Genomic DNA, 21321 nt, shown 5'->3' on the forward strand with positions numbered 1-21321 from the left:
TGTTTTGTAGCTCGCTCACCATGGCTCCAATCGATGTAGATGTGCTCATCATCGGTGCCGGCATGTCCGGCCTTGGTCTTGCGGTCCAACTTCTACGACACCGCTACAGTAACTCATTTGAGCTGATCGAGAAGTGTGAAGACGTTGGAGGGACGTGGTAAGCTCCCCTGCCTCTCCCGATCGCCAGGCCATGATCGCTCACGAAAGACCAGGCTGGTAAATACATATCCAGGATGCGGCTGTGATGTAGCAAGCCACTTCTACTCATACAGCTTCGCCTTGAACCCGGACTGGAGCCAAAAGTTCAGCATGCGAAGCGAGATCCAGGCCTACTTTCGCGGTGTCGCGGAGAAATACAACATCCTCCCTCATATCCGCTTCAAGTCGCAAGTTGATGTTGCGCGCTGGAATGAGAGCGAGCAGTACTGGGAAGTTACCGTCCGGAACTTGGCCACTAAGGAGACCTCCATGCGCCGCGCAAAGGTTCTTGTAAGCGGTGTCGGCTCTCTCAGCGTGCCACGAAAGTGCCAGATCCCCGGCGCGGACAGCTTCAAAGGACCGCTCTTCCACTCAGCAACATGGGATCGCAGTTTCGATTGGAAAGGTAGGAACGTCGTTGTCATCGGAAACGGCTGCTCAGCGACGCAATTTGTGCCGATCATGGCGCCTGACACAAAACGCCTCACTCAATTCGCACGCCAAGCTCACTATCTCGCGGAGCGACCAAACCCGGTCTACGGTCCGCTCTTCAAGGCCCTCATGCGCTACGTGCCGGGCGCGATGCGATTGTACCGTTTCAAGCTGTACGCGGACATGGAGAAGGACTTTGCCGGCTTCGACACCGAGACTGGCCACAAGATCCGTGACGCGCTCCGGGCGGAGAACGAGCGGTACGTGAAGAAGATGGCACCGCAAAAGTACTGGGACGCGGTGACACCGAAGCACGAGATCGGCTGTAAGCGCAAGGTGATGGACACCGACTACCTCGCCACTCTGCATCGAGAGAACGTGGAGCTCATCCACGACGATCCAGTAAAGGAGATTACAGAAACCGGCGTCCGCACGCAAAGCGGCCGAGAAGTCACTGCCGACGCAATCGTCCTCGCAACCGGCTTCGAAGTCTTCCGCATGCTCTTCCCCATGGAAATCTACGGCAAAGACGGCCACAGTCTAAACGACTATTGGGACAAATACCACAAGGGCGCTGCCCAAGCCTACCTAGGCACCTGCGTCCCGGGCTTCCCTTCGTTCTTCACGCTCATGGGTCCCAACACCGTCACCGGCCATCTCTCCGTCATCTACACAGTCGAATGCCAGATCAACTTTGTCCTGCGCCTGGTCGGACCAATACTAAGAAGCATGCACTCCCCACATACCGGCCTCCTCTCATCGAGCCAGGAGATCGAAGCGGTGGATGTCAAGGCCGAAGCGGCGACACGCGACAGTAACTGGATGCAAGCGAAGCTGCAAAAACTCGTCTGGTCTTCTGGCTGCACGAGCTGGGCGCTTGATCCGGAAACGGGCCTCAATATCGCCATGTACCCGCAGTATCAGTTCATGTTCTGGTGGCGCAGCGTGTGGGTTCCCAGTAGAGACTTTTTGTACGATGTTCTGGATACACGGCAGGGAAAGCATACGTACAAGAGTTTGGTTGTGGGTGGGTGGAAGGGGGTGCAGCAGTTTGTGAGTATGGCGTTGCTCGTGGGCGTGTTGGCTGCGGGCGCGGTGGGCGTGAGGCGGGCAGGTGGGTTGGCGGAGACGAGGGGGGTGGTTGAGAGGGTAGTACGGATGCTTGTTGAGCGGAGTCGGAGTCTTGTCAGGGCATGATAGATAATACATCGCCGTGAATCTATATAGCTAGATCTACATACTGTACACCCCGAAGCGGAGACTCTCCATCGCCGTCGTCCACCAAATGTACATGGTCGAACGCAGCAGCCCCGTAGACAACTCCGGCAAATGCATCCGCCTTCCGTGCAATCCACGCAATGCATCGAAAGACGTTCCAGCCGCACCGAATGTTATGCGCCCAAGCCCCCACCATACCAAGGGGCTCACACCCAGCCCACACCTAAGCCAAGAGAGCATCTCAAGGCCTGAATGCAAGCTCAAGCTCTCCAGTCTACCTCACAAGCGTACCATCGCAGATGAACCCTGCCGTCGTCCCCACCGCACGCGACCGCCGAGGGTATACTCTCGCTGAAAGAGCGAGCCCCCAAGGCCTTCCACAAGCCGCCTCCAGCAACAAGAGCAACAAGCGTTCAGTCTCGGGAACGCCAAGCCGTCATCCTTCTCCTCCGCCCCCAACAGCGCCATCACCAACCGCTCACGTCGATCCCACGAAGACAAGAACAAAGAGATTGCTTCATCACTTCTTCCCCGCCCGCTCCTTCTCATACTTCGCCACCAGTTCCTTCTGCAGCTGGCCCGGCGCAGGGGCATAATGACTAAACTCCATGCTAAACTCGCCTTTGCCCTGACTACTCGCGCGCAACTGACTGCTGAAGCCGAACATGGCATTCAGCGAACAATCCGCCGTGACCGTGAACTCCTCGGGCCCAATCTCCGTATCAGAGATGACCGCATTCCGTTTATTCAAGATCCCCACGATATTCCCCTGGAACTCGTTGGGGGCGGTGATGACGGTCTTCATCAGCGGTTCGAGCACCTGCGGTCCGGCGGCCATGAAGGCCTTTCGGAAGGCTTGGCGCGTGGCGGTGCGGAAGGCGTGTTCGGAGGAATCGGTCATGTGCGTCGCGCCGTCGTTGATGATCATGCGAGCGCCGAGGACGCGATGGCCGATCAACGGCCCCGTGTGACACGAATCCTGGAACCCCTTCTCGCACGCAAACAAGAACTTCTCCGAAATCGTGCCGCCCACGATCCGCTGCTCGAACGCATTCTCCCCGAGTTGGCCCGTGGGTTCCATGAACCCGACCACCCGCGCGTAATCGCCCGCGCCGCCGGTTTGTTTCTTCAGCAGGTGGTCGAAGGGGGTATGGTTGGTGATGGTCTCGCGGTACGCGACTTGCGGTTGGCCCGTGATGACTTCGACGCCGTATTCGCGTTTCATGCGTTCAATGTAGATGCTCAGGTGTAGTTCGCCCATCCCGCTTATGATGGACTCCCCGCTCTCGGTATCGACGTGCACGCGGAAGGTCGGGTCTTCGCGCTGGAAGCGGGCGATGGCTTTGCTGAAGTTGGGGGTGTCTTTTGTGTGTTTCGGTTTGATGGAAAGGCTGATCACCGGATCGGGGACGTACATGGAGGTCATGCTGTACCCCAATCCGCCGTCGGTGAAAGTATCACCACTCGCGCAGTCGACGCCGAAAACGGCGCAGATCTCCCCCGCGCCGATGTCCTGCACGTCTTCCATCTCGTTCGAGTGCATGCGGACGATGCGCGGGATTTTCACTTTCTGGCCGGTGCGGGCGTTGGTGACGTTGAGGCCTTTGCGGAGTTGGCCCTGGTAGACGCGGATGTAGGTCAGTTGGCCGAAGTTTGATTCTTCCAGCTTGAAGGCGAGACCGACAAATGGGAGGCTGTTGTAGGAGACGAGTTTGACGGGCGTTTCTTGCCGGCGTTGGTCGAGGGCGAGGTTTTCCACTTCCGACGGGTTGGGGAGATAGTCGCACACGGCGTCGAGCATGGGTTGCACGCCTTTGTCTGCGAGTGCGGATCCCATTAGGACGGGGGTGAACTTTAGGCTTAGGGTGGCGCGGCGGATGGCCGCCTTGATTTCTTGTGGGCTGGGCGTGCGCTCGTCCAAGAAGGCGTTGGCAATCTCCTCGTCCACATCAGCCAGGGTCTCGATGAGTAGTCTTCGTTTCTCCTGCGCAAACTCTCTGAGATCGTTGGGTACTTCATCCTCGCGCACAATCTCGCCACGCTGTCCCTCGGAGTAGATTGCCTTCATCCGCACCAGATCCACCACGCCTTTGAAATCATCTTCCGCACCAATGGGCACTTGCACAGCCGCCGCCGGGATCCTGAGCTTCTGGTTGATGCCGTCGACAGCCTTCCAAGGGTTTGCGCCCGCTCGGTCCATCTTGTTAACGAACGAGATACGCGGGACATTGTAGCGCCGCATTTGCCGATCCACCGTCACGGTCTGACTCTGCACGCCCGACACGGCGCATAGGATCATCACCGCGCCATCCAGCACGCGCAACGCCCGCTCCACCTCGATAGTAAAGTCGATGTGCCCCGGGGTATCGATGAGATTGATATTGTAGTTCTCGTTCTTCATCTCGCCCGATACGGGGTCTGGCTGCTTCTTGATCCAATCGCAGTACGTGGCAGCAGACTTGATGGTGATGCCCTTCTCTCGCTCCAGGTCCATACTGTCCATCTTTGCGCCAACAGCATCTCGGCCGCGGACTTCGTGGATGGCATTGATGCGCCCGGTGTAGAAGAGGACTCGCTCTGTTACCGTCGTCTTGCCGGAGTCGATGTGCGCTGCGATGCCGATGTTCCGCACTTTGTCCAGGCGAGCGGCTTCCTTGGGGTCGAGGTTGTCGACGATGGTGTCTTGGGATAAGGCGGACGGGTCGTGCATTGCCGTCTGCAACACTGCTGCCGCTGCCGTTGCCGTTGCCTGCCATCTCCGCTGCGTCTGCCATGATCGTGCGTGTGTGTGCGCTATTCTCTCGTGCCTCTGTCCGGCCGGGCATTGGGTGTGAAGGGGCAACGATGTGAAACTTCTCCTAGCACCCGTCCATTCTCCCGGCCGGAGAGCAGCATTGCGCAGTGATGCGCGAACGAGTGTCTTGCTCCTCATGACGATTCCCACGCCGAACGAGTGACTGGTGCCGGCCGATGGGAACAATTCACACCACCGTCAAGATTATTCGACTTTGAGATGGAAATCCGGCCGGAGATCTACCGAGTTCACCCGAGAGTCTCTTCACCACCGACGGACGCTATTGACTTGGTCAAGGTAGGGCAACAGCACTTCGGCGAATACTACGATACACAAGCTCATCAAGCATATAGTCGTAGCCATGTCGCTCGTCCCCGCCCGCAACGGCGCCAACGCTCCGCCCACCCGCGCCGCCGACCTCGTCCAAGGCCCTCAGAAGACATCCACCAAAGGCAAAGTCCCCACCGGGTATGCGCAAGAGATCGCCATCTCCGAACAATCCTTCCGCACCCTCCATCGCGACGTGCAATCACGGCAATCCGCAGGCAGGAAGCGAAAACGCGAAGCCAGGGGCGACAGCGGCGTCGTCTACGGCGCGGAAGCCTACAAAGGACCGTGGGCCAAGTACGAGGAGCGGCGGATAGACAGCGACAGCGGGGAGGAGGTGGAAGTGAGTGCGGACGAAGATGGAGTAGAGACTGTGTACGAAGAAGACGCCATCGCCCCCGTCCCCACCAAAGGATCACTCGCAGGCACGAGCTACGAACAAATCAGCGCGGACAAAGAAACCAGCGTCTTCGAAGGCACGCAACAATACGACTACCAAGGCCGCACCTACATGCACGTCCCGCAAGACCTCGACGTGGATCTAACCTCCGACTTCGACAGCCTCAACCTGAAATGCTACTCGCCCAAAAAGCAAATCCACACCTTCACCCCTCCCAACGGCAAAAACGCACACGACCGCGCCATAACCGCCCTCAAATTCTTCCCCCATTCCGGTCACTTATTATTATCTTCCGGAGCAGACGGCAAAGTGAAACTCTGGGATGTCTACCACGCCCGCGAACTACTGCGCTCCTACTCCGGCCACACCAAATCCGTCGCGGACGTCGACTTCTCCCCCGACGGCACCCGCTTCCTCTCCGCCTCCTACGACCGCCAAATGAAAGTCTGGGACACGGAAACAGGAACCTGCCTTGGCCGGTACAGCACCGGCAGTACCCCCCACGTCATCCGCTGGCACCCGTCCCAACACGCCTCGGGAGGGGAGTTTCTGGCGGGGATGCACGACAACAAGATCGTGCAATTCGACACTCGCTTGCCACCCAACGGGGACAAGAAAACCCCCGTCCAAGAATACGACCACCACCTCGGCCCCATCAACACGATAACCTTCTGCGACGAGTCCCGTCGCTTCCTCACCACCTCCGACGACAAGTCCCTACGGGCATGGGAGTACAACATCCCCGTCCCCATAAAACTCATCTCCGACCCGTCCATGTACCCCCTCGTGAAATCCTTCCCCCACCCCACCAAACCTTCCGTCCTGTACCAATCCGCGGATAACACCATCCAAGTCTACAACACCGGCGACAAAATCCGCGCGAACCGGAAGAAGGATTTCCGCGGGCACAATACGGCCGGGTATGCGGTGGATGTGAGTGTGAGTCCCGATGGGGGCGTGGTGGCGAGTGGGGATAGTGGGGGGTGGTTGTGTTTCTGGGATTGGAAGACGGGACGGTTGGGCCGGCGGGTGAAGGCCGGGGAGGCGGCGGTGGGGTGTGTGGGGTGGCAGGGCCGGGAGGGGAGTCGGGTTGCGTCGGGGGATGTGGAGGGGGTTGTTAAGTATTGGGATTGAGAGGGCAGTGACCTCAGAGGTCGAGACGTGCCAAAGAGGCAGGTTCTTCTTTTCCTCCACCAGTCTCGGGCACCAACGACGCAACTTCGCCAAGCCAGCGTCAGATCTTGTGAGGTCTATCGCGGTTGGTTGGGAGATGAGTGCACAGCACCAAGCCTAACGGTAATACTATCCACCCTGAAGCGCACATGTCCTGTGCCCACCAGCTCCGAAGCCCTGCGGTGCGCAGCAGCTAGTAAGCGACCTTTGATGTTGTGAAATGGTAGTGATTAATGAAAGCATCCCCATGTCGGACACGGGTGAGTGTGAATAAGCTGACATCTGCCTTGTTGTCCAGTGGTCTCGAGCCGTCGACAAGCCAAGGAAAGCGAGTAAGCGAAAGTCAACTCTCCGTTGCTTTACCACTGTTGCATTGCTACGCCTTCATGACCATCGTAGCGTTCATCAAGAAACAAAGCGTTGAGATATTCTCTTGCTAGCCTCACGCACACGAGAAGGTTTGGCAGAAAATGAGGTGGTAAATAGGTAGGTGTACTTCATAACCTCCCATCTCCCATTTCATCTCCTCTCACCTTCCCAGTCTCTCCAACCTACACATCCTCCCCTCATCTCCAGGAACTAGCCATCCCAATTCCCGACAACCACCCACCATGGTTTCCATCAAGACCCTCCTCACCAGCCTCATCCTCGCCCTGGGCGCAACAGCCGTCAACGCCGAAGCAGCAGGGAAATCCCGCTACCGCATCCACTTCACCCGCTTCTTCGACTCCACGTGTCGCGAGCAGGTCCCGCGCGACGAAGATACCTTGCGCAGTGGGCATTGCAAGGATTGGAAGGTACCTCATCCCTCCCCACCCCTCAACTCATCACTCCATCCCAAGCTCTCATATCGACGGACGTACTCACAGCGCTAACTATGCCAGCACGACGCCCCGCCCTTCACCGGCTTCAGCTACAGCTACTACCCGCACCACGGTAACCCGCCCGACAAGCCGGAGGACACGGTGTGCTCGGTGATTGCGTATCCCGAGCGGGATTGCAAGGGGAATGGCAAGGCGTTCGATGCGACGAGTCATCTGAATAAGTGCTTGAGTATTGGGGGGTCGGTGCAGAGTATTCGTGTTGAGTGTGGGGATAATCATTATGGTGAGTGTTCAGCGCACGAGAGAGAGAGACCGTTGGTTTTATGGGTGGGTCCTAACGGATGGCAGATTGATATGGTGCTCGAGAAGGGGTTTGATGGGCCTGTATCGTAGCTCTGAATGGCTGCTGGCTTGGAAAGGGCGTGTTGTATTGAGTCTGAGATGGCGGGGAGTAATGATAGGGTTGTGGCGGTGTAGTCGAGTTAGCTGCCCGCCAATGATGTCCGCTCGTGTCGTCGACCTGATCGTAGTCTTTGTGTCCACGGTCTCATCCATCGGCAGCCACCGATGAGGTGCATCTGTGAATGTTCGAGGAAAACTCTCCCGCCTACCCTTCGACCTCCACCGCCCGCCCCCCTCCACCCGCATCCCCAATCTCCGGCATCCACCCCTTCGGCCGCTCAGCACCCCGCACAACAAGTCCATACAACGCCTTCTCAACCTTCTCCACGCTCGTCTGCATGACTGCAAGCTTCTTCTCGCAATCCTTGGCAAACGGTCCCGTCCCAACATTCAGGCTCTCGAGAGCGGCACGAAGCTCCCGTAAATCCGTAAGAACGCTTCGTTGGCGATGCGCTTGACCGTCCACATCCATTCCATCGTCATCACTTTGACTTGATCCAGAAGGCTTAAGAAGCTCGCCCGTAGTCGCCATAGTCGTAATAGCGAACCGCATCAATTCTCCAGTCATGTCATAGACGCCCAGTAACCAGTCCTCCGGGCTCAGCTCGATGCCCGAACCGGCTTCATCGAGTTGGCGGAACTTCTCCGCCGCATCGTCGTAGGACAGTAGGGTTGTGGTTTCCAGGTAATGCTGGAAGCACGCCGCCTCCATCCATTCCTGGCAGCCTCCGCTGATCTGGCGGCTGTAACGGTACGTATGTAGACATTGCAGGTCGCCGGAGACGGAAGCGATTTGAGATTGTATGGTGTCTTGATACTGCTTGTTGGATTTGATCGCATGTTGTGGGAGAGCTTCGTTGAGCTTGCGTATTCTACAACGTCGTTAGTGGCGTCCAAAACCCAATGCCGTAGGTCGAGAAACATTACCGTTGCAGTGTGAAAATGCTTGTGAGCAATCAGCTACATACTCTATAGACAAGCTGATCTTTATACTGACATCTTCTTCGAAGCGGCCGTAATGTCTCGACTCGCCTTGATGATTCTCTCGCGGCGGTCGTGGTGCTCGTCCAGCTCGGCGCGAAAACGTTCAAACATAGGCATGAACGGGGAAGTAGACGGCGCAACTCCGTCCTTACTCTGACTTTCCATCTCGCCACGGGAACGTTTGACGCCCATTACAAGGTGTATATTTAACCACTCACGCAACGGTTAAATCCCTTGGGGTAAGAAGAGTAGCGGAGACGGAAGTTCCCGTTGCAGCGCTCATGGCAGTAGGTGTATGATCTTCGGTGAGATTGAAACAAAACCTCAGAAACATGAGAGAACAAATTGAGTGGAAGGACCGCTTGGAACGCTACTTCAATCTCAAACACTCCGCCTCAGCCACACTCACTGCGCCTTAGTACTCCGCTTCGAAATGCGAACCTCCAGCCCTTGCTGCACAACGAAGAAGGTGGAGTGATACTTCAGATCCTCGTGCGGCTTCAGCAGCTCGAACTCGTACTCGCGGAAGAGCAGTGGAAGTGTCTTGTTCATCTCCAACAGAGCAAGATTCTTGCCGATGCAGAGGTGAGAGCCACCGCCAAACTGAGCGAAAGTCGTTAGCACACATGCAACCCATTCCCTCGAGGTAATTCTGATGCTCGGCTCACCTGATACATATACCGATCCATCATCTTCGCATCACCCTCCAGCCACCTCTCCGGCCGGTAGACCTTCGGATCGTTGCCGAAGATACTGGCATCGCGATGCAACACCCAAGCGTTCAGCGCGACCCTCGTTCCACCCGGGAAGCGGCGACCGTCGATTTCTGCACCCTCGGGCGGGACCAAGCGGGTAATGTTCAGACCCACGGCGGGACGTACGCGCATGGCTTCACGCAGACACGCCTGGAAGTATGGCAGGGCTTGGGCTTCGTTCCATGTCGGCATTTCAGAGAGCTTGCCTTCCGCGCTTGCGGTGTCGATTTCTTGCTTCAGGCGAGCGTAGATGGCTGGTTCGCGGAGGACGTGGTGGCAGAAGGATTGCATTGTCGAGGCTGTGGAGTCGGAGCCGGCGAAGCTGTGATTTGCTGTCAGTCTGTGGGATCCGCCTACTGTGCGCTGGATAAACACTCACATCGCGCCGTGAGCAACGGCAAAGACGTCGCCCTCTTTGAACGCATCCGGTGCCTTCTCGTGCGCCGCCATCAGAGAACTCATCAAGTCTTTGCGGTCTGCAATCTCCTTGCTGCCGAGCTTCTTCCTCTTGCCAATCTCCTCCAGCGCCATGCGCGTAATGAGGAACTGACTAGGGTTGAGTCCGGGTATGAATTTCCTCAAGGGATTCCGTCTGAACATCCAATCCCACTCTGGAACCTGACCAACAATACCATCGTACCATTGCATGTCGTCAATAGTCTTGATCGCCCTCTCCAAATCATAACCGGCCTCGATGAAGCCAAACTTGCGCGAAAACGCGATCTCGCCGAGAACATCGAAAGCGTAGTAGTGCAGGTAGTCGCCTAGATTGCAGTACTGATCGCGAGATTGGCACATTCCGTCGAGCTTCTTCATGAGTAACCGTTCGGTATCCTCAATGTAGCCTGAGCACTGCTGCATGCTGGCCATGCTGTACGGATTTGAGGCATAGCGCTTCTTGACCGCATGAACGGCCTCGCGGGTCTCGGTGAAGATATCCGGGTTTTCTGGTGGAGGAAAGACCGCGTAGAAATCGGTCTTGTGGAAGCCCTTGCCCGCAGCGAGAACTTCTCGCGCGGCGTTCGGGCTGGAGAAGGAGAGCTCATTGGGTGCGATACGGACGATGGAACCGTACTGTTCGTGGAGCTTAATGTGGTCCGTTTCTGTCTTGCCGCCCCATGTGCTTATGACTGCTCAGAGCGTTAATGATGCAGGTAGAGCATCTGCAGAGATTGGCCTTCCTTACCTTTCCATGCCCGGCTGCCGGATGCAAGAAACGGTCCTGGGTAGTTTCGGAGGGGTGAGGAGTACTTATAGTAGAAGAACCGCACCACAAGTACGATCGGTAGAAGCAGCGGCCAGTATGTCCGCAGCAATCTGAGAGCTTGGAGAATGCCAGCCTCGCCACCACCACCAACCGTGACCGCCATGGTGAGCTTGTCGCTAACTTCAAGTGACCCTCGTAGATTATAGCACAATGGTAGGCGAGTAACGAAGAAGCGAGGAAACAACAGAAAGCCGCTCTTACCTCTACCAAACACGGGCGAGACCCCTCTATAATATCAACAACCAGGCTATCGGCAATTGCTGAGCTTCTAATGCCGCATGGGGCGGAAGCGCAGCCTGTATCTTGCAGTTTTCGAAGCGCCCGTTACGACCGCGGAATGCGGCATGGCCAAGCTGTCCTGCCAATGCGCAAGAGCATGCGCAACATGCTGTGCCGCAGAATCGGCAGTTGATGGAAGAGGGCAAAGTAGCTTCCGACACGCCACAATGTGGAGCTGTGGGGTACGATCATCGGAGACGACCCATCGACCCCACTTGCTGCTTTCGCGTGCTCACGTGAGTCGGAAAGTGCACGGTTGGGCGGAAGTTGGCCGGTGAAAGTTGTGTTCGTCTGTTCTTCGTTTTCGCCCCTCGCAGGAGGATCACGACAGTAGCCGAAGCACCGTGCTTCGTTAAGCCATTTTGTCCGGGCATTAATCGATCAGGACTTACGAGTCCAAGACGAGCAGGCATCATCGAAGTCTTAGGCAGGCTGATTATGAATTACTCGGCCAGCTTCGAGTATCTAGCCTGAAGAAGCCGAGACGCCCCAGGCCGGCATTGTCCACGATCTTGTCTCGTGTTGATTTGCTTGCGCTTTTGTCAAAGCTCATGGCCGTGATAGGGAATCGCTCTGTTTCCGTCGCCGAGGACCGATTATCGAACAACGTCGGCCTGGTGTTGAAGTCGCATGATCTTTAATCCGGCTTCGCTGAAGCGACTACGCGGGTCATGACGACGTATGGTGCCACAATATCGTAGCAGATGGCCGTGATGGCTGTGATGGCGATGTTCGAGATGAAAAGCCACCCAGCACGCGACGCTGACTCTATTTCTGGTCCATCTTCGGCTGCGCCGCAGCGGGCCGGGGAGCTGGCGCGTGTCAAGGCGTCGTCCCTGCAGCGCAAGCCGCAACGGGGAAGATCAGCTTATATTGCATTCTTCAGCCTTACTCTCCGTTATGTCTTCGAAGAGCTGTTGTTGTGAAAGGAAGCGCCATTCGCCACCCACCTAATCTATAAGTCTTCAATTTCAACACCGTCACCGAACCATCAAACTCGGTTGCCTCGGCGAAGAAGTTGCGATACAGGAGTAAACAGATCGCTCAGGGTCTGCGCAGCAGCAGGCGCCAGCAGAGATGGCAGTAAGTCGAACCATAGCACAGGCAGCCATATACCAGCACATGTAGGCATATAAGAGCAGGCCTGTGCGATCAGGAAGAAGCACCAACTCGGCCTTAGCAGATGCACCATATCGTACCGTAACTGACGTCAATCGGTAACAGTATAACTATAACTCCGGCTACGGCCAGCAGCAGTCGAATCCGTAAGTGTACAACCGCGCTACAACCACTGATCGACGATTATTTCTTGTCCAACCGACCTGGAGCATCCGCTAACACTTCTTCTCTCAGCTACGACAACCCACCATCATACGGCGGGCAGGGATACGGCAGGGAAGGCAGTATGGAGATGCAACCTCTTACCGGCGCGCCTGGCGCTCCCTACTCGCAGTCTAGCACGCCCGTACCTCAGCGCGATCCAAATGCTCTACTCAACGAATGCCGCGAGGTCAGCCGAAATCTGGACATTGTGGAGACGCGGCTGCCTGAGCTGCAAAGGCTACAGAAGAACTTCACGTCAGGTGGTGGAGCGTCAGCGCAACAGGTCGACGGACTGAGCGCGGACATCATGACCCAATACCGCGGTCTCGCCGATCGCGTTCGCAGGATCAAGGGCCAACCTGATGCCGGCAACCCGCGCAACAGGCCGCAGATCGACGTGCTGGATAGGAGGATGAAGAGATCAATCAACCAATTCCAGCAAGCCGAGTCGCAGTTCCGCAAGGAAGTGCAGGAGCAACAGCGCCGCCAATACATGATCGTCAACCCGAGCGCGACCGAACAGGAACTAGACGAAGTCACGGCAGCCGGCACAGACGTGCAGATCTTCCAGCAAGCTTTGATGAACGCCGACCGACGCGGTCAGGCTCAGAGCACGCTTCGGAATGTGCAACAACGGCACGAGGCTATCCAGCAAATCGAGCGCACACTTATGGAACTGCAGCAATTGTTCCAAGACCTCGACACGATGATCGTGGAGCAAGAGCCGATGGTGCAAAACATCGAGACCAAGGCCGAGGAGACTAACACGCACCTTGAGGCCGGCAACGTCCACGTTGCGAAAGCGGTGGTCAGCGCTCGCGCGGCGAGGAAGAAGAAGTGGATTTGCTTGGGCATCGTTGGTACGTACTCGAACCGAGCTGCTGAGCGCATCAGTCACCGGCTGGTCGTCCTCGAGGTTACTGCTGGTTCGAAAACCCGAGTCGCTGACTATTGATTATTTCACAGTCGCTATAATCATCATCGTCATCGCGATCATCTTCGCATACGGAGCGACGGCGGGTCATTGGTTCGGTTAATAAAAGCCTGGCGGTCTCGAGGCTCTGGCGCTACCGAACGCGGTCAAAGTTTCTTGACTGCTTTGATGGAGTTACTTGGTTGCGCTTTGGTGTTCGTAGGGATTGCATACTAGCGAGGCGTGACAGGCGAAGTCATGGGTAGTGTAGTGAAAGCTGTTAACATTCGCGACAAGCTCTCCCGGAGCTAGACTTTGGTTCTCCAGCTCTGTCTTCCTTTCAGACGAAGACTCCCGCGGGGCAGTGTTCGGGCGTGAGGTTGTGACCGAACAATCCGATTGCCGTTGGCTAGAGCAAGCTTGAGACTGTAGACATGGTTCGACTTCTGGTCAATCACCGAAGGTTCTGAAAGTGTAGGGTCATCCATGAAACTGACCCTGGCAGTGCGCAACATTAGGATACATTCTCGTCGTTTCCGGGCCAAAAGACAAGCTCATACATCGCAAGAGGAGATTGTTGAATTCTACCCGCTCAGACACTACTGAATCCTACTCAATCTACTATCGTAACACAGCAGCCCCTGGCCTGTGATGCTGCCCTTCATAACACTACCACCCTTGCTAGCATTCTTTCGCGCGACTCTGACTTCGTGTCAGCTACGCCGGCACAGCTGAATGTAAGCTGTGTGCTTGCCGTCGTCTGCTCTTCTCGGCCGTGCCAAATCCCAACCTAACTGATGCAACAAGCCGTGATGCACGGGTTGCGGACAGCTTTGCATGTTCTTAGTATTAGCGGGCTCCAGAATGAATTCCGCCAGGCTAGCTCAATAACTCTGTGGGTACTGGTTGGCCGGCTGGTATAACACGTCAGTCTCTGTCCGTAATTGAAGTCTTGCACGCGGGCCGAAACTCACCGGCGAGTTGAGCATGTTCTGCCTCTTGTTCCGTCCCTTCTTGATGTGGCTTTTGAGCGCACTCGAGTCGAGCGGCTTGAGCAGTTCAAATGAACAAAGCAACTCGCCGCTCACACTCATAATCGCGCCCCAGTTGTCGAACTCGCCGCAATAGTTCGGCGCACTGAACACCGTGACCAGGATACGGTCAGTGAAGAACTCATATCCATCCTCGACAACCATGTGCGCCCGGCACACAAGGTCGAAGTCATGCTTCTGGAGAAACTCCATGATTACTTTCTTCCCGAAACAGTAGCTGACACCTCGCTCGTTGGCCTCCCAATCGGACTCCATATCCGCCGGGTCGGACCAGAGTAGGTCGTTCAGCAATCCGTAATCGGGAACGTCGGTCGGACGCGCAATATTGCGGATGTCGTCCATATGCGTCAAGCTTGGGGAGAGACCACCGTGCACGCAAAAGATCTTGCTGGCTACTATGGCAGCAATCGGAAGAGCGTTGAAGGTGTCGACGAACGTTTTCCAGACCTTGATGTTACAACGTCGTTTGCATTCGTCGTAGAAACCGTAAACCCGTGTGACGTTGGCACATTCGTGGTTCCCGCGCAGAAGGAAGAAGTTTTCCGGAAAACGAAGCTTATAGCAGAGAAGCAGTAGGATGGTCTCGAGTGACTGCTTGCCGCGGTCGACGTAGTCGCCGAGGAAGAGAAAGTTGCTGTTCGGTGGAAACCCGCACATCTCGAACATGCGGATTAGGTCGGTGTACTGGCCGTGTACATCGCCCACTATCTTGACGGGTGGAGACAGCTCGAGGAGCGATGGCTGGGAAAGGAAGACCTCGCGGGCAGCAAGGCAGACGGCTGTGATCTCGGCGTTCTTCAGGCAGACAGTCTTCGTAACTTTGCCGGCATATCCAGCGTCCACTAGCCGCTTGATCATATCGTCTAGATCAGCCGGCTTGAGCGTACCGATCTCCATCGACGACTGCGTATCGCTGGTCGCAGTACTATCCGCGATAGCCAGTGCCGCAGCCGCACCATGAGAAGACGTGGAGGCTGGACTCTTCTTCATTAAGATGGACTCTCCTGGCTCTCTGTTTGTAGACGGTCCTACCGCTCCGGTGGGAGGTGCGTCGGACACCGCGTCAACCTCTCCGCTCCTTTGTGCAGCCGAGATATCGCTGTGTCCCGCACCCACCGATGCAGACATGGTTGGCGACGGCGGAGGTTGTGGGTCGTCCATTGGGGCCAAGTCGGGCTCACTGCTGGCACGAGCCTTGGCCGCCCCTTTCGGGACGACCTTTGGCGCGTTGCTAGCATCCTCTACCAAGCTGCCGCGCCGTGATGTGGATCGGGCTGATTGCGCATCCGACCTGTCGACAAGACTAGTCGTAGAATCACCCGCGAGGTTCGACGATGAAGCGCGCGGACTGTCTGACGATTTGACGCCCGGAATCTTCGTCCGCAGCGCAGTCCTGAATGACCGCATTGATTCTTTGGTATCCGACTTACTGAAAGAGGGGTATGAGTCGAGGTTCGGTCCGCTGCCTGTAGGTGTTTGTGATCCGTTACTCCTTCCGTCCTTTGATGGCTGATTGCCCATAATCGCTGCGCTGTTCCCAGCGCACAAGAGGTCTGTTAATTAGTCTCTGCAGTGCCGTGATCGAGAGTAGATGGGATTAGAAAGGTAGAGTAGCGCTCTGCCACTACCGGGGCTTAAGGCGGCTTGAACAGTCTTGCCAGATAGGCAAGGCAGTGTATCTCGGCGGACGCGGTCAGTAGTGACTTCGCATGGAGACTGTTGTGGCCTGCTCCGCCAGGTGTTGATTGGCGCGCTGGTGGAGGCTCGTCTCGCTCCTGCCGGCGGGCCAGCGTTGATACTGCTCACAGCGTGTGGAAGGTGGAATGAGTGAACGACTGCAGAGGAGTCGCCCGATGTTTGCGATATCGGAGATGTGTGGTGGTTGTTGGGGTCTGGAAGGCAACGGTCACGGAAGGTCAGCCTATTGTATGTAATCAATGATCGACTTCTAAACCCGCAACCAGCCGTGTGCGGCCCGCTCAGGTCACGAGCTCGACATGAGTATGCACAGCACAATACGTACCTTCTCTACTTGACAGGCGATATAGAAGGTACAGTCGGATGAGGCTCAGCAAGGCACCGAGGTAGCGTGCTTGATCAACGCCAGGTTGGCCGTGTGACGCAGAAGTGGCCTGCTTGAAACGTGGAGTACATGGGAGTTAGCGGGCAGCGGAACTTGCCGGCTAGCGAATCTTGGCGGGCACACAACTCTCGGCTTCACCCCACCAACAAATTGAAGGCTTCGCATCCGACCAGGAAGCTATCCAATAACCACACTCACCAACCCACAAGAATCAGCCATGGCAGAACGTGGTGGCGGTGGCTTTGGCTCGCGCGGCGATCGTGGCGGTGGGGACAGAGGTCGTGGTGATCGTGGACGCGGACGTGGCCGCCCAAGGCGCGGTGGTGCGAAGAGCGACGAGAAGGAATGGCAACCCGTCACCAAGCTTGGCCGCCTCGTCAAGGCTGGCAAGATCAAGAGTATGGAGGAGATCTACCTGCACTCGCTCCCCATCAAGGAGTATCAGATCGTCGATTTCTTCCTGCCGAAGCTCAAGGACGAGGTTATGAAGGTGCGTTTCAGCTAACCATGGACTACTGAAAGGTCAGATGCTAACGAATGGAACAGATCAAGCCCGTCCAGAAGCAGACTCGCGCTGGTCAGCGTACTCGTTTCAAGGCTATCGTCGTCATTGGTGACAGCGAGGGCCACATCGGCCTTGGCATCAAGACGTCAAAGGAAGTGGCCACTGCGATTCGCGCCGCCATTATCATCGCCAAGCTCTCCGTCATGCCAATCCGTCGCGGCTACTGGGGTACCAACCTCGGTGAGCCGCACTCCATTCCCGTCAAGGAGAGCGGCAAGTGCGGTTCCGTCACCGTCAGGGTATGTACCAATATCCTTCTTCCGAGGCGATGGCGCTAACAGCTTGCAGCTCATTCCTGCTCCTCGCGGTACCGGTCTCGTGGCCTCCCCAGCGGTCAAGCGTCTGCTCCAGCTCGCTGGTGTCAATGATATCTACACCGCTTCTTCCGGCTCCACCAAGACCCTTGAGAACACGCTCAAGGCCACCTTCGTCGCCATCACCAACACCTACGGCTTCCTCACTCCCAACCTGTGGACCGAGATGAAGCTCACGCGCAGCCCACTTGAGGAGTACAGCGATGTTCTCCGCGAGGGCAAGCGCTACTAGACGTCACTTGATCGCGGTGAAGCTTCGCAAGCAGTGTGAAGGCGTTGCGAAGATCGTTCGAACTATGCCGTATCATATACGGATGGTCGAGGAATGATGTCTGAATTCGGCGATCGTTGTGCTTCGTGCTCCACAAGATGGAGCTTTTCACGTAGCATAGCTTGAGCCAAGACAACTATCCACGTCCATCATATACCACGCCTTAGCGTCCTATCCGATCAAGCGGTCATTACCCTCCGCATACTCGGAGCACTGGTAGCTCGATTCTGTCGACGATGGAACTTCATATCAGTCCGCTTTCTTGTGATGTAGGACTTTGCTGATGCCTTTCGCTGCCTTATCGTAATACTCCATGCCTAGCAAGACGCCGTACGCATGCGAAACCTTCAGGTGTGACAGATCAGCGCCATCGCTTTTGAGACTCTGGATGAATGTCTTGAAAGACTTCGTTGTGGGTCGGTAATGGCCACTGAGCGGAGACAGGTACACTAGCTGGCCATTCTCGATACCAATCAAGCCTGCAGAGGATATGCGACCACCGGCTAGGAAGGAAGCATGTTGGAAGGCGCCACTCGACTTGATGCCGACGTACAGCCTCCCGACTGTGTCCGCAACGTAAATCCAGGTGCCGGGCTTCACGGACGCTCTGAGTATGTGATTCAGTACGGTTGCTGGTGACACGCGGAAACGTCTATGCTGTGGCGTGCGATCCTTCGTAACTTGCTGATGTGCATGATGCTTTTCTGGCTCGCTCTCGGATAGGCTGACGTCGCTATCTTCGATGTGGTCGATTGTACCGTTTGTTTCCGCGTACATTGGGTCGGCAGCGTCCTTGGCAACGATACCGTGGATTGAGTCCCTGTAGATATTGCCATCGGTAGAGATAAGCTCACCATTCTTGTGCCAGCGTAGCTTGCCCGCATGATCAATGTCGACGAGGTAGTCTTGGCGCTCTTCTCGACTCAGGTAGCGAATGCGCTCACGATCGAGCTTCTCGCGGCTGCAGCCTACCAGATCGAGCTGACGACCTGGACCGTGGTCCAGCCACTCAAAGAAGTTGACATTGCTGTCTGAGCGCAGCCATTCCTCATGATACACCTGGAGGTTAGTACCGTAGCGGTGACGCTGATCAACCATTTCCAAGAAGTACCTTTGATCAAGCAACATGGAGCCCTTCACATGACTTACAGCCGAGCTGTTGCTGCCAGTGCTGCTCATGAAACGCCGAGGAGGACTTCCGTCACTAGCAGCATGCTCTGCAATCACGCCGGCTCGCTTCCACTTGGTTCGTGCCTGGTCAAATCGCGATGATTCTGACTCCGGTCCAGAAACGTTAGAGTATCTAGATGAAGTTGCAGTCCGATACCGAAGTTCTTTGATCGTTTCCAGCCATCTTGCAGAAGGATCCAATGTCAGGCCTTCCAACTGTCTGCGGTCACGGTAGCCGCGGTAAGCCTTCTGGATCGTGGTGGCTGCTCCCTCGACCTCACCACTGGGGTTGTGGTACTTTGCACATATGTCGCGCTCATGCTGTAACTGGACGCCAGTAATGCGGGCTACCTCATCGCCTGAAGGTCGTAATAAGCTGTTTAGGTAGTCGTTGTGCGACATCGCACGCTTACGACCTGTTACACCATCCAAACTGGTAGCACTTTCCATGGTTCGTAGATTGGTTTCCGAATCTCAAGGCAATAAGAAAAGTCGCGTCGGAAGGCAAAGCCATAGCGGGCGAACTCCGATTACATGGGGAGATAAGGACGTGAGAAAGCGAGCAACGTCTCTTACCTAGGTGCCATTGAGATCCACTCTTCGAGGCTTTGAGCAACACGTACGCTGGACCCTTTCGAGACACTTGACGCGACAGTCCACGAAGCAGGGCGGTGCTACGGAAAGCCACGGATGACGCACGCTTCCATTCGTAGAGGAACAGTGATCAGCGCGGTACTTTGTCGCGGACACGATGCCGCAAGGACAATTGTCGACAGATTGAAACATCTCCCGTATCGTCAGTTGTTTGCTAATGTCCCGTGAACTTGATTGAGGTGAGGTTGACGCGCCAAGTGCTCGCCAAGTGTTGTTGTTGTTGTCGGCGTCTGTAGGCACATGCAGAGCAGGGATCATTAGCTGGTCGCAGTCAATCGCGCTTTCCCCGTTCTTGCTTGTTGCGACAACCCAAGCAAACGACAACAACGTCACTCCGCGTCCAACATTAACAGATATCTCTCCCCTGTTCGCGTTCGCACTGACGGTCAACGTATTGCGCGACATCAATATCAACGATGCCTCCTAAAAAGGCTGCAAAGTCGGCGGCGACTGCGACGGCCGCGTCTGGTCGCCCTCGTAGAGAGACCGCGACAGAGAAGAGTGTGCATTGCATTGTTGTGAACTGAATGCAAGGAGTTGAGCTAACAATAATTCAGCTACCACTACAACTACCAGCACTGCGTCAGCGCCAAAGAAGCGCGGCAGACCGGCTAAGGAGATCGTCACTGAAGCAGAGGAGCCGCCGAAGAAGCGCGGACGCCCCGCGAAGGCTGCGATTGTGGCGGAGACCGCAGAACCCAAGCCCGCCACCAAAGTCGGCACCACTGCAACGCCGAAGAAGCGCGGTCGTCCGGCGAAGGCTGCACCGGCCGAGCTCGAGACTGAGCCGCGTCGCAAGCGCGGTAGACCGCCGAAGGGTGGCGAGACGACCAAGCAAGCCGAGGACGATGAGGCAGCTGCAGATCAGCTTGAGGGTGAGCTGAACGAGACCGCCGAGGCAGCGGAGAAGCAGGAAGCGGTCACCAGTAAGCGCAAAGCCCCTTTCAAATCTCAAGCCAAGAAACCTGCCAACCATGAAGCCGAGCAGACGGGAACAAGCCAACAGTACTGGCTGATGAAAGCTGAGCAGGAGGATCGTGAGGAGAAGACTCACGATGGCACGGTCATCAACACCAAGTTTACCATTGACGATCTGCGCGCAAAGACTAAGCCTGAGCTCTGGGATGGCGTGCGTAATGTGGTCGCCGCTAAGAACATGCGCGCAATGAAGCAAGGCGATCTGGCGTTCTTCTACGCTAGCGGCGGTAAGGGAGGTCGCACGCCGGGCATTGTAGGCGTCATGGAGGTTGTCTCTGAAGCGGAGCCGGATGTGACCACGGCGAACGCAAGCACTTATGGCTATGTTGAAGATGAGAAAGCCCGCAATAAGTGGGTCGTTGTCGGCGTTGCATTCCGCAAGAAGCTATCCCACCCTGTCTCACTCAAGGAGCTCCAGAAGTACAAGGCTGCAGGTGCGGTGCTGGAGAACATGCAGCTCTTCAAGCAGTCGCGCTTGAGTGTATCGAAGGTGTCAAAGGCTGAGTGGGAGTTTATCATTGACGAGCTCGTCGAAGGCTACGAGGCTGATAATGTCGCGAACGATACAGTGGCCGCTGCGGATGGCGCACAGCCACAGTCTGGAGGTACCGCCGACGAGGAAGGCGCCAATGGCGGCAGCGAGCACAAGCAGAGTCATGATAACCCGGAGACCTTTGACAGCGCGACTTTGCAGCCCGACGGTACCGCGAACCCCAGCAGTGAGGTCTAGGCCGGGGAAGGGCATGAGCGACGGGTGATCTCACACTGCGCCGCAGCAGAGCTCGGTACACCGTGAGGCTACAATGTGGGCGTATTGCGCTCGAGTCGCTCAGTGCAACAGGACAGGGGAAAGACCCACAACACTAGCTGGTATCCTGCCTGCATGTAATATACTGTAATATCGATATATACTCTCGCAGATGAAGATCTCAAAAACTCTCGTCC

General features: G+C 56.3%; 12 protein-coding genes across 12 annotated transcripts; 6 read left to right on the plus strand and 6 right to left on the minus strand.

The window, feature by feature from the left end:
• Positions 1-20: 20 nt before the first annotated feature.
• On the plus strand, positions 21-1827 carry BAUCODRAFT_73812 (uncharacterized protein; the record flags this gene model as incomplete). Its single annotated transcript, XM_007680013.1, has 2 exons — positions 21-157; positions 213-1827. 2 exons carry the CDS (start codon positions 21-23, stop codon positions 1825-1827), a joined length of 1752 nt encoding a protein of 583 aa, XP_007678203.1.
• Positions 1828-1845: 18 nt separating this feature from the next.
• Positions 1846-2228, minus strand: BAUCODRAFT_551763 (uncharacterized protein). The gene has a single exon (XM_007680181.1). The coding sequence runs from the start codon at positions 2086-2088 to the stop codon at positions 1864-1866; it is 225 nt and encodes a 74-aa protein (XP_007678371.1). The 5' UTR covers positions 2089-2228; the 3' UTR covers positions 1846-1863.
• Positions 2229-2368: 140 nt separating this feature from the next.
• BAUCODRAFT_149697 (uncharacterized protein) lies at positions 2369-4558 on the minus strand (the record flags this gene model as incomplete). Its single annotated transcript, XM_007680182.1, has 1 exon — positions 2369-4558. One exon carries the CDS (start codon positions 4556-4558, stop codon positions 2369-2371), a length of 2190 nt encoding a protein of 729 aa, XP_007678372.1.
• A 383-nt stretch (positions 4559-4941) lies between these two features.
• Positions 4942-6870, plus strand: BAUCODRAFT_35796 (uncharacterized protein). The gene has a single exon (XM_007679854.1). It carries the CDS (start codon positions 5004-5006, stop codon positions 6501-6503), a length of 1500 nt encoding a protein of 499 aa, XP_007678044.1. The 5' UTR covers positions 4942-5003; the 3' UTR covers positions 6504-6870.
• Positions 6871-6916: 46 nt separating this feature from the next.
• On the plus strand, positions 6917-7866 carry BAUCODRAFT_552112 (uncharacterized protein). The gene is made up of 2 exons (XM_007680183.1): positions 6917-7339; positions 7427-7866. Exons 1-2 carry the CDS (start codon positions 7154-7156, stop codon positions 7757-7759), a joined length of 519 nt encoding a protein of 172 aa, XP_007678373.1. The 5' UTR covers positions 6917-7153; the 3' UTR covers positions 7760-7866.
• Positions 7867-7973: 107 nt separating this feature from the next.
• BAUCODRAFT_149700 (uncharacterized protein) lies at positions 7974-8917 on the minus strand (the record flags this gene model as incomplete). Its single annotated transcript, XM_007680184.1, has 3 exons — positions 7974-8640; positions 8696-8713; positions 8766-8917. 3 exons carry the CDS (start codon positions 8915-8917, stop codon positions 7974-7976), a joined length of 837 nt encoding a protein of 278 aa, XP_007678374.1.
• A 166-nt stretch (positions 8918-9083) lies between these two features.
• Positions 9084-11179, minus strand: BAUCODRAFT_111543 (uncharacterized protein). The gene is made up of 4 exons (XM_007680185.1): positions 10694-11179; positions 9887-10640; positions 9421-9829; positions 9084-9355 (listed from the first exon to the last, which is right to left on the minus strand). Exons 1-4 carry the CDS (start codon positions 10875-10877, stop codon positions 9158-9160), a joined length of 1545 nt encoding a protein of 514 aa, XP_007678375.1. The 5' UTR covers positions 10878-11179; the 3' UTR covers positions 9084-9157.
• Positions 11180-11195: 16 nt separating this feature from the next.
• On the minus strand, positions 11196-11771 carry BAUCODRAFT_35799 (uncharacterized protein). Its single transcript, XM_007679855.1, has one exon. It carries the CDS (start codon positions 11467-11469, stop codon positions 11242-11244), a length of 228 nt encoding a protein of 75 aa, XP_007678045.1. The 5' UTR covers positions 11470-11771; the 3' UTR covers positions 11196-11241.
• Positions 11772-12060: 289 nt separating this feature from the next.
• BAUCODRAFT_35800 (uncharacterized protein) lies at positions 12061-13480 on the plus strand. Its single transcript, XM_007679856.1, has 3 exons — positions 12061-12318; positions 12407-13236; positions 13343-13480. The coding sequence occupies exons 2-3, from the start codon at positions 12459-12461 to the stop codon at positions 13411-13413; spliced, it is 849 nt and encodes a 282-aa protein (XP_007678046.1). The 5' UTR covers positions 12061-12318; positions 12407-12458; the 3' UTR covers positions 13414-13480.
• A 482-nt stretch (positions 13481-13962) lies between these two features.
• On the minus strand, positions 13963-16353 carry BAUCODRAFT_552311 (uncharacterized protein). The gene is made up of 3 exons (XM_007680186.1): positions 14264-16353; positions 14044-14203; positions 13963-13991 (listed from the first exon to the last, which is right to left on the minus strand). The coding sequence occupies exons 1-2, from the start codon at positions 15860-15862 to the stop codon at positions 14174-14176; spliced, it is 1629 nt and encodes a 542-aa protein (XP_007678376.1). The 5' UTR covers positions 15863-16353; the 3' UTR covers positions 13963-13991; positions 14044-14173.
• A 1-nt stretch (position 16354) lies between these two features.
• BAUCODRAFT_552344 (uncharacterized protein) lies at positions 16355-17679 on the plus strand. The gene is made up of 3 exons (XM_007680187.1): positions 16355-16914; positions 16971-17228; positions 17278-17679. The coding sequence occupies exons 1-3, from the start codon at positions 16642-16644 to the stop codon at positions 17533-17535; spliced, it is 789 nt and encodes a 262-aa protein (XP_007678377.1). The 5' UTR covers positions 16355-16641; the 3' UTR covers positions 17536-17679.
• A 2107-nt stretch (positions 17680-19786) lies between these two features.
• Positions 19787-21307, plus strand: BAUCODRAFT_35805 (uncharacterized protein). Its single transcript, XM_007679857.1, has 2 exons — positions 19787-19899; positions 19956-21307. The coding sequence occupies exons 1-2, from the start codon at positions 19815-19817 to the stop codon at positions 21104-21106; spliced, it is 1236 nt and encodes a 411-aa protein (XP_007678047.1). The 5' UTR covers positions 19787-19814; the 3' UTR covers positions 21107-21307.
• Positions 21308-21321: the final 14 nt, after the last annotated feature.

This window comes from Baudoinia panamericana, assembly GCF_000338955.1.
Source record: "Baudoinia panamericana UAMH 10762 unplaced genomic scaffold BAUCOscaffold_9, whole genome shotgun sequence".
Lineage (NCBI taxonomy): Eukaryota > Fungi > Ascomycota > Dothideomycetes > Mycosphaerellales > Teratosphaeriaceae > Baudoinia > Baudoinia panamericana.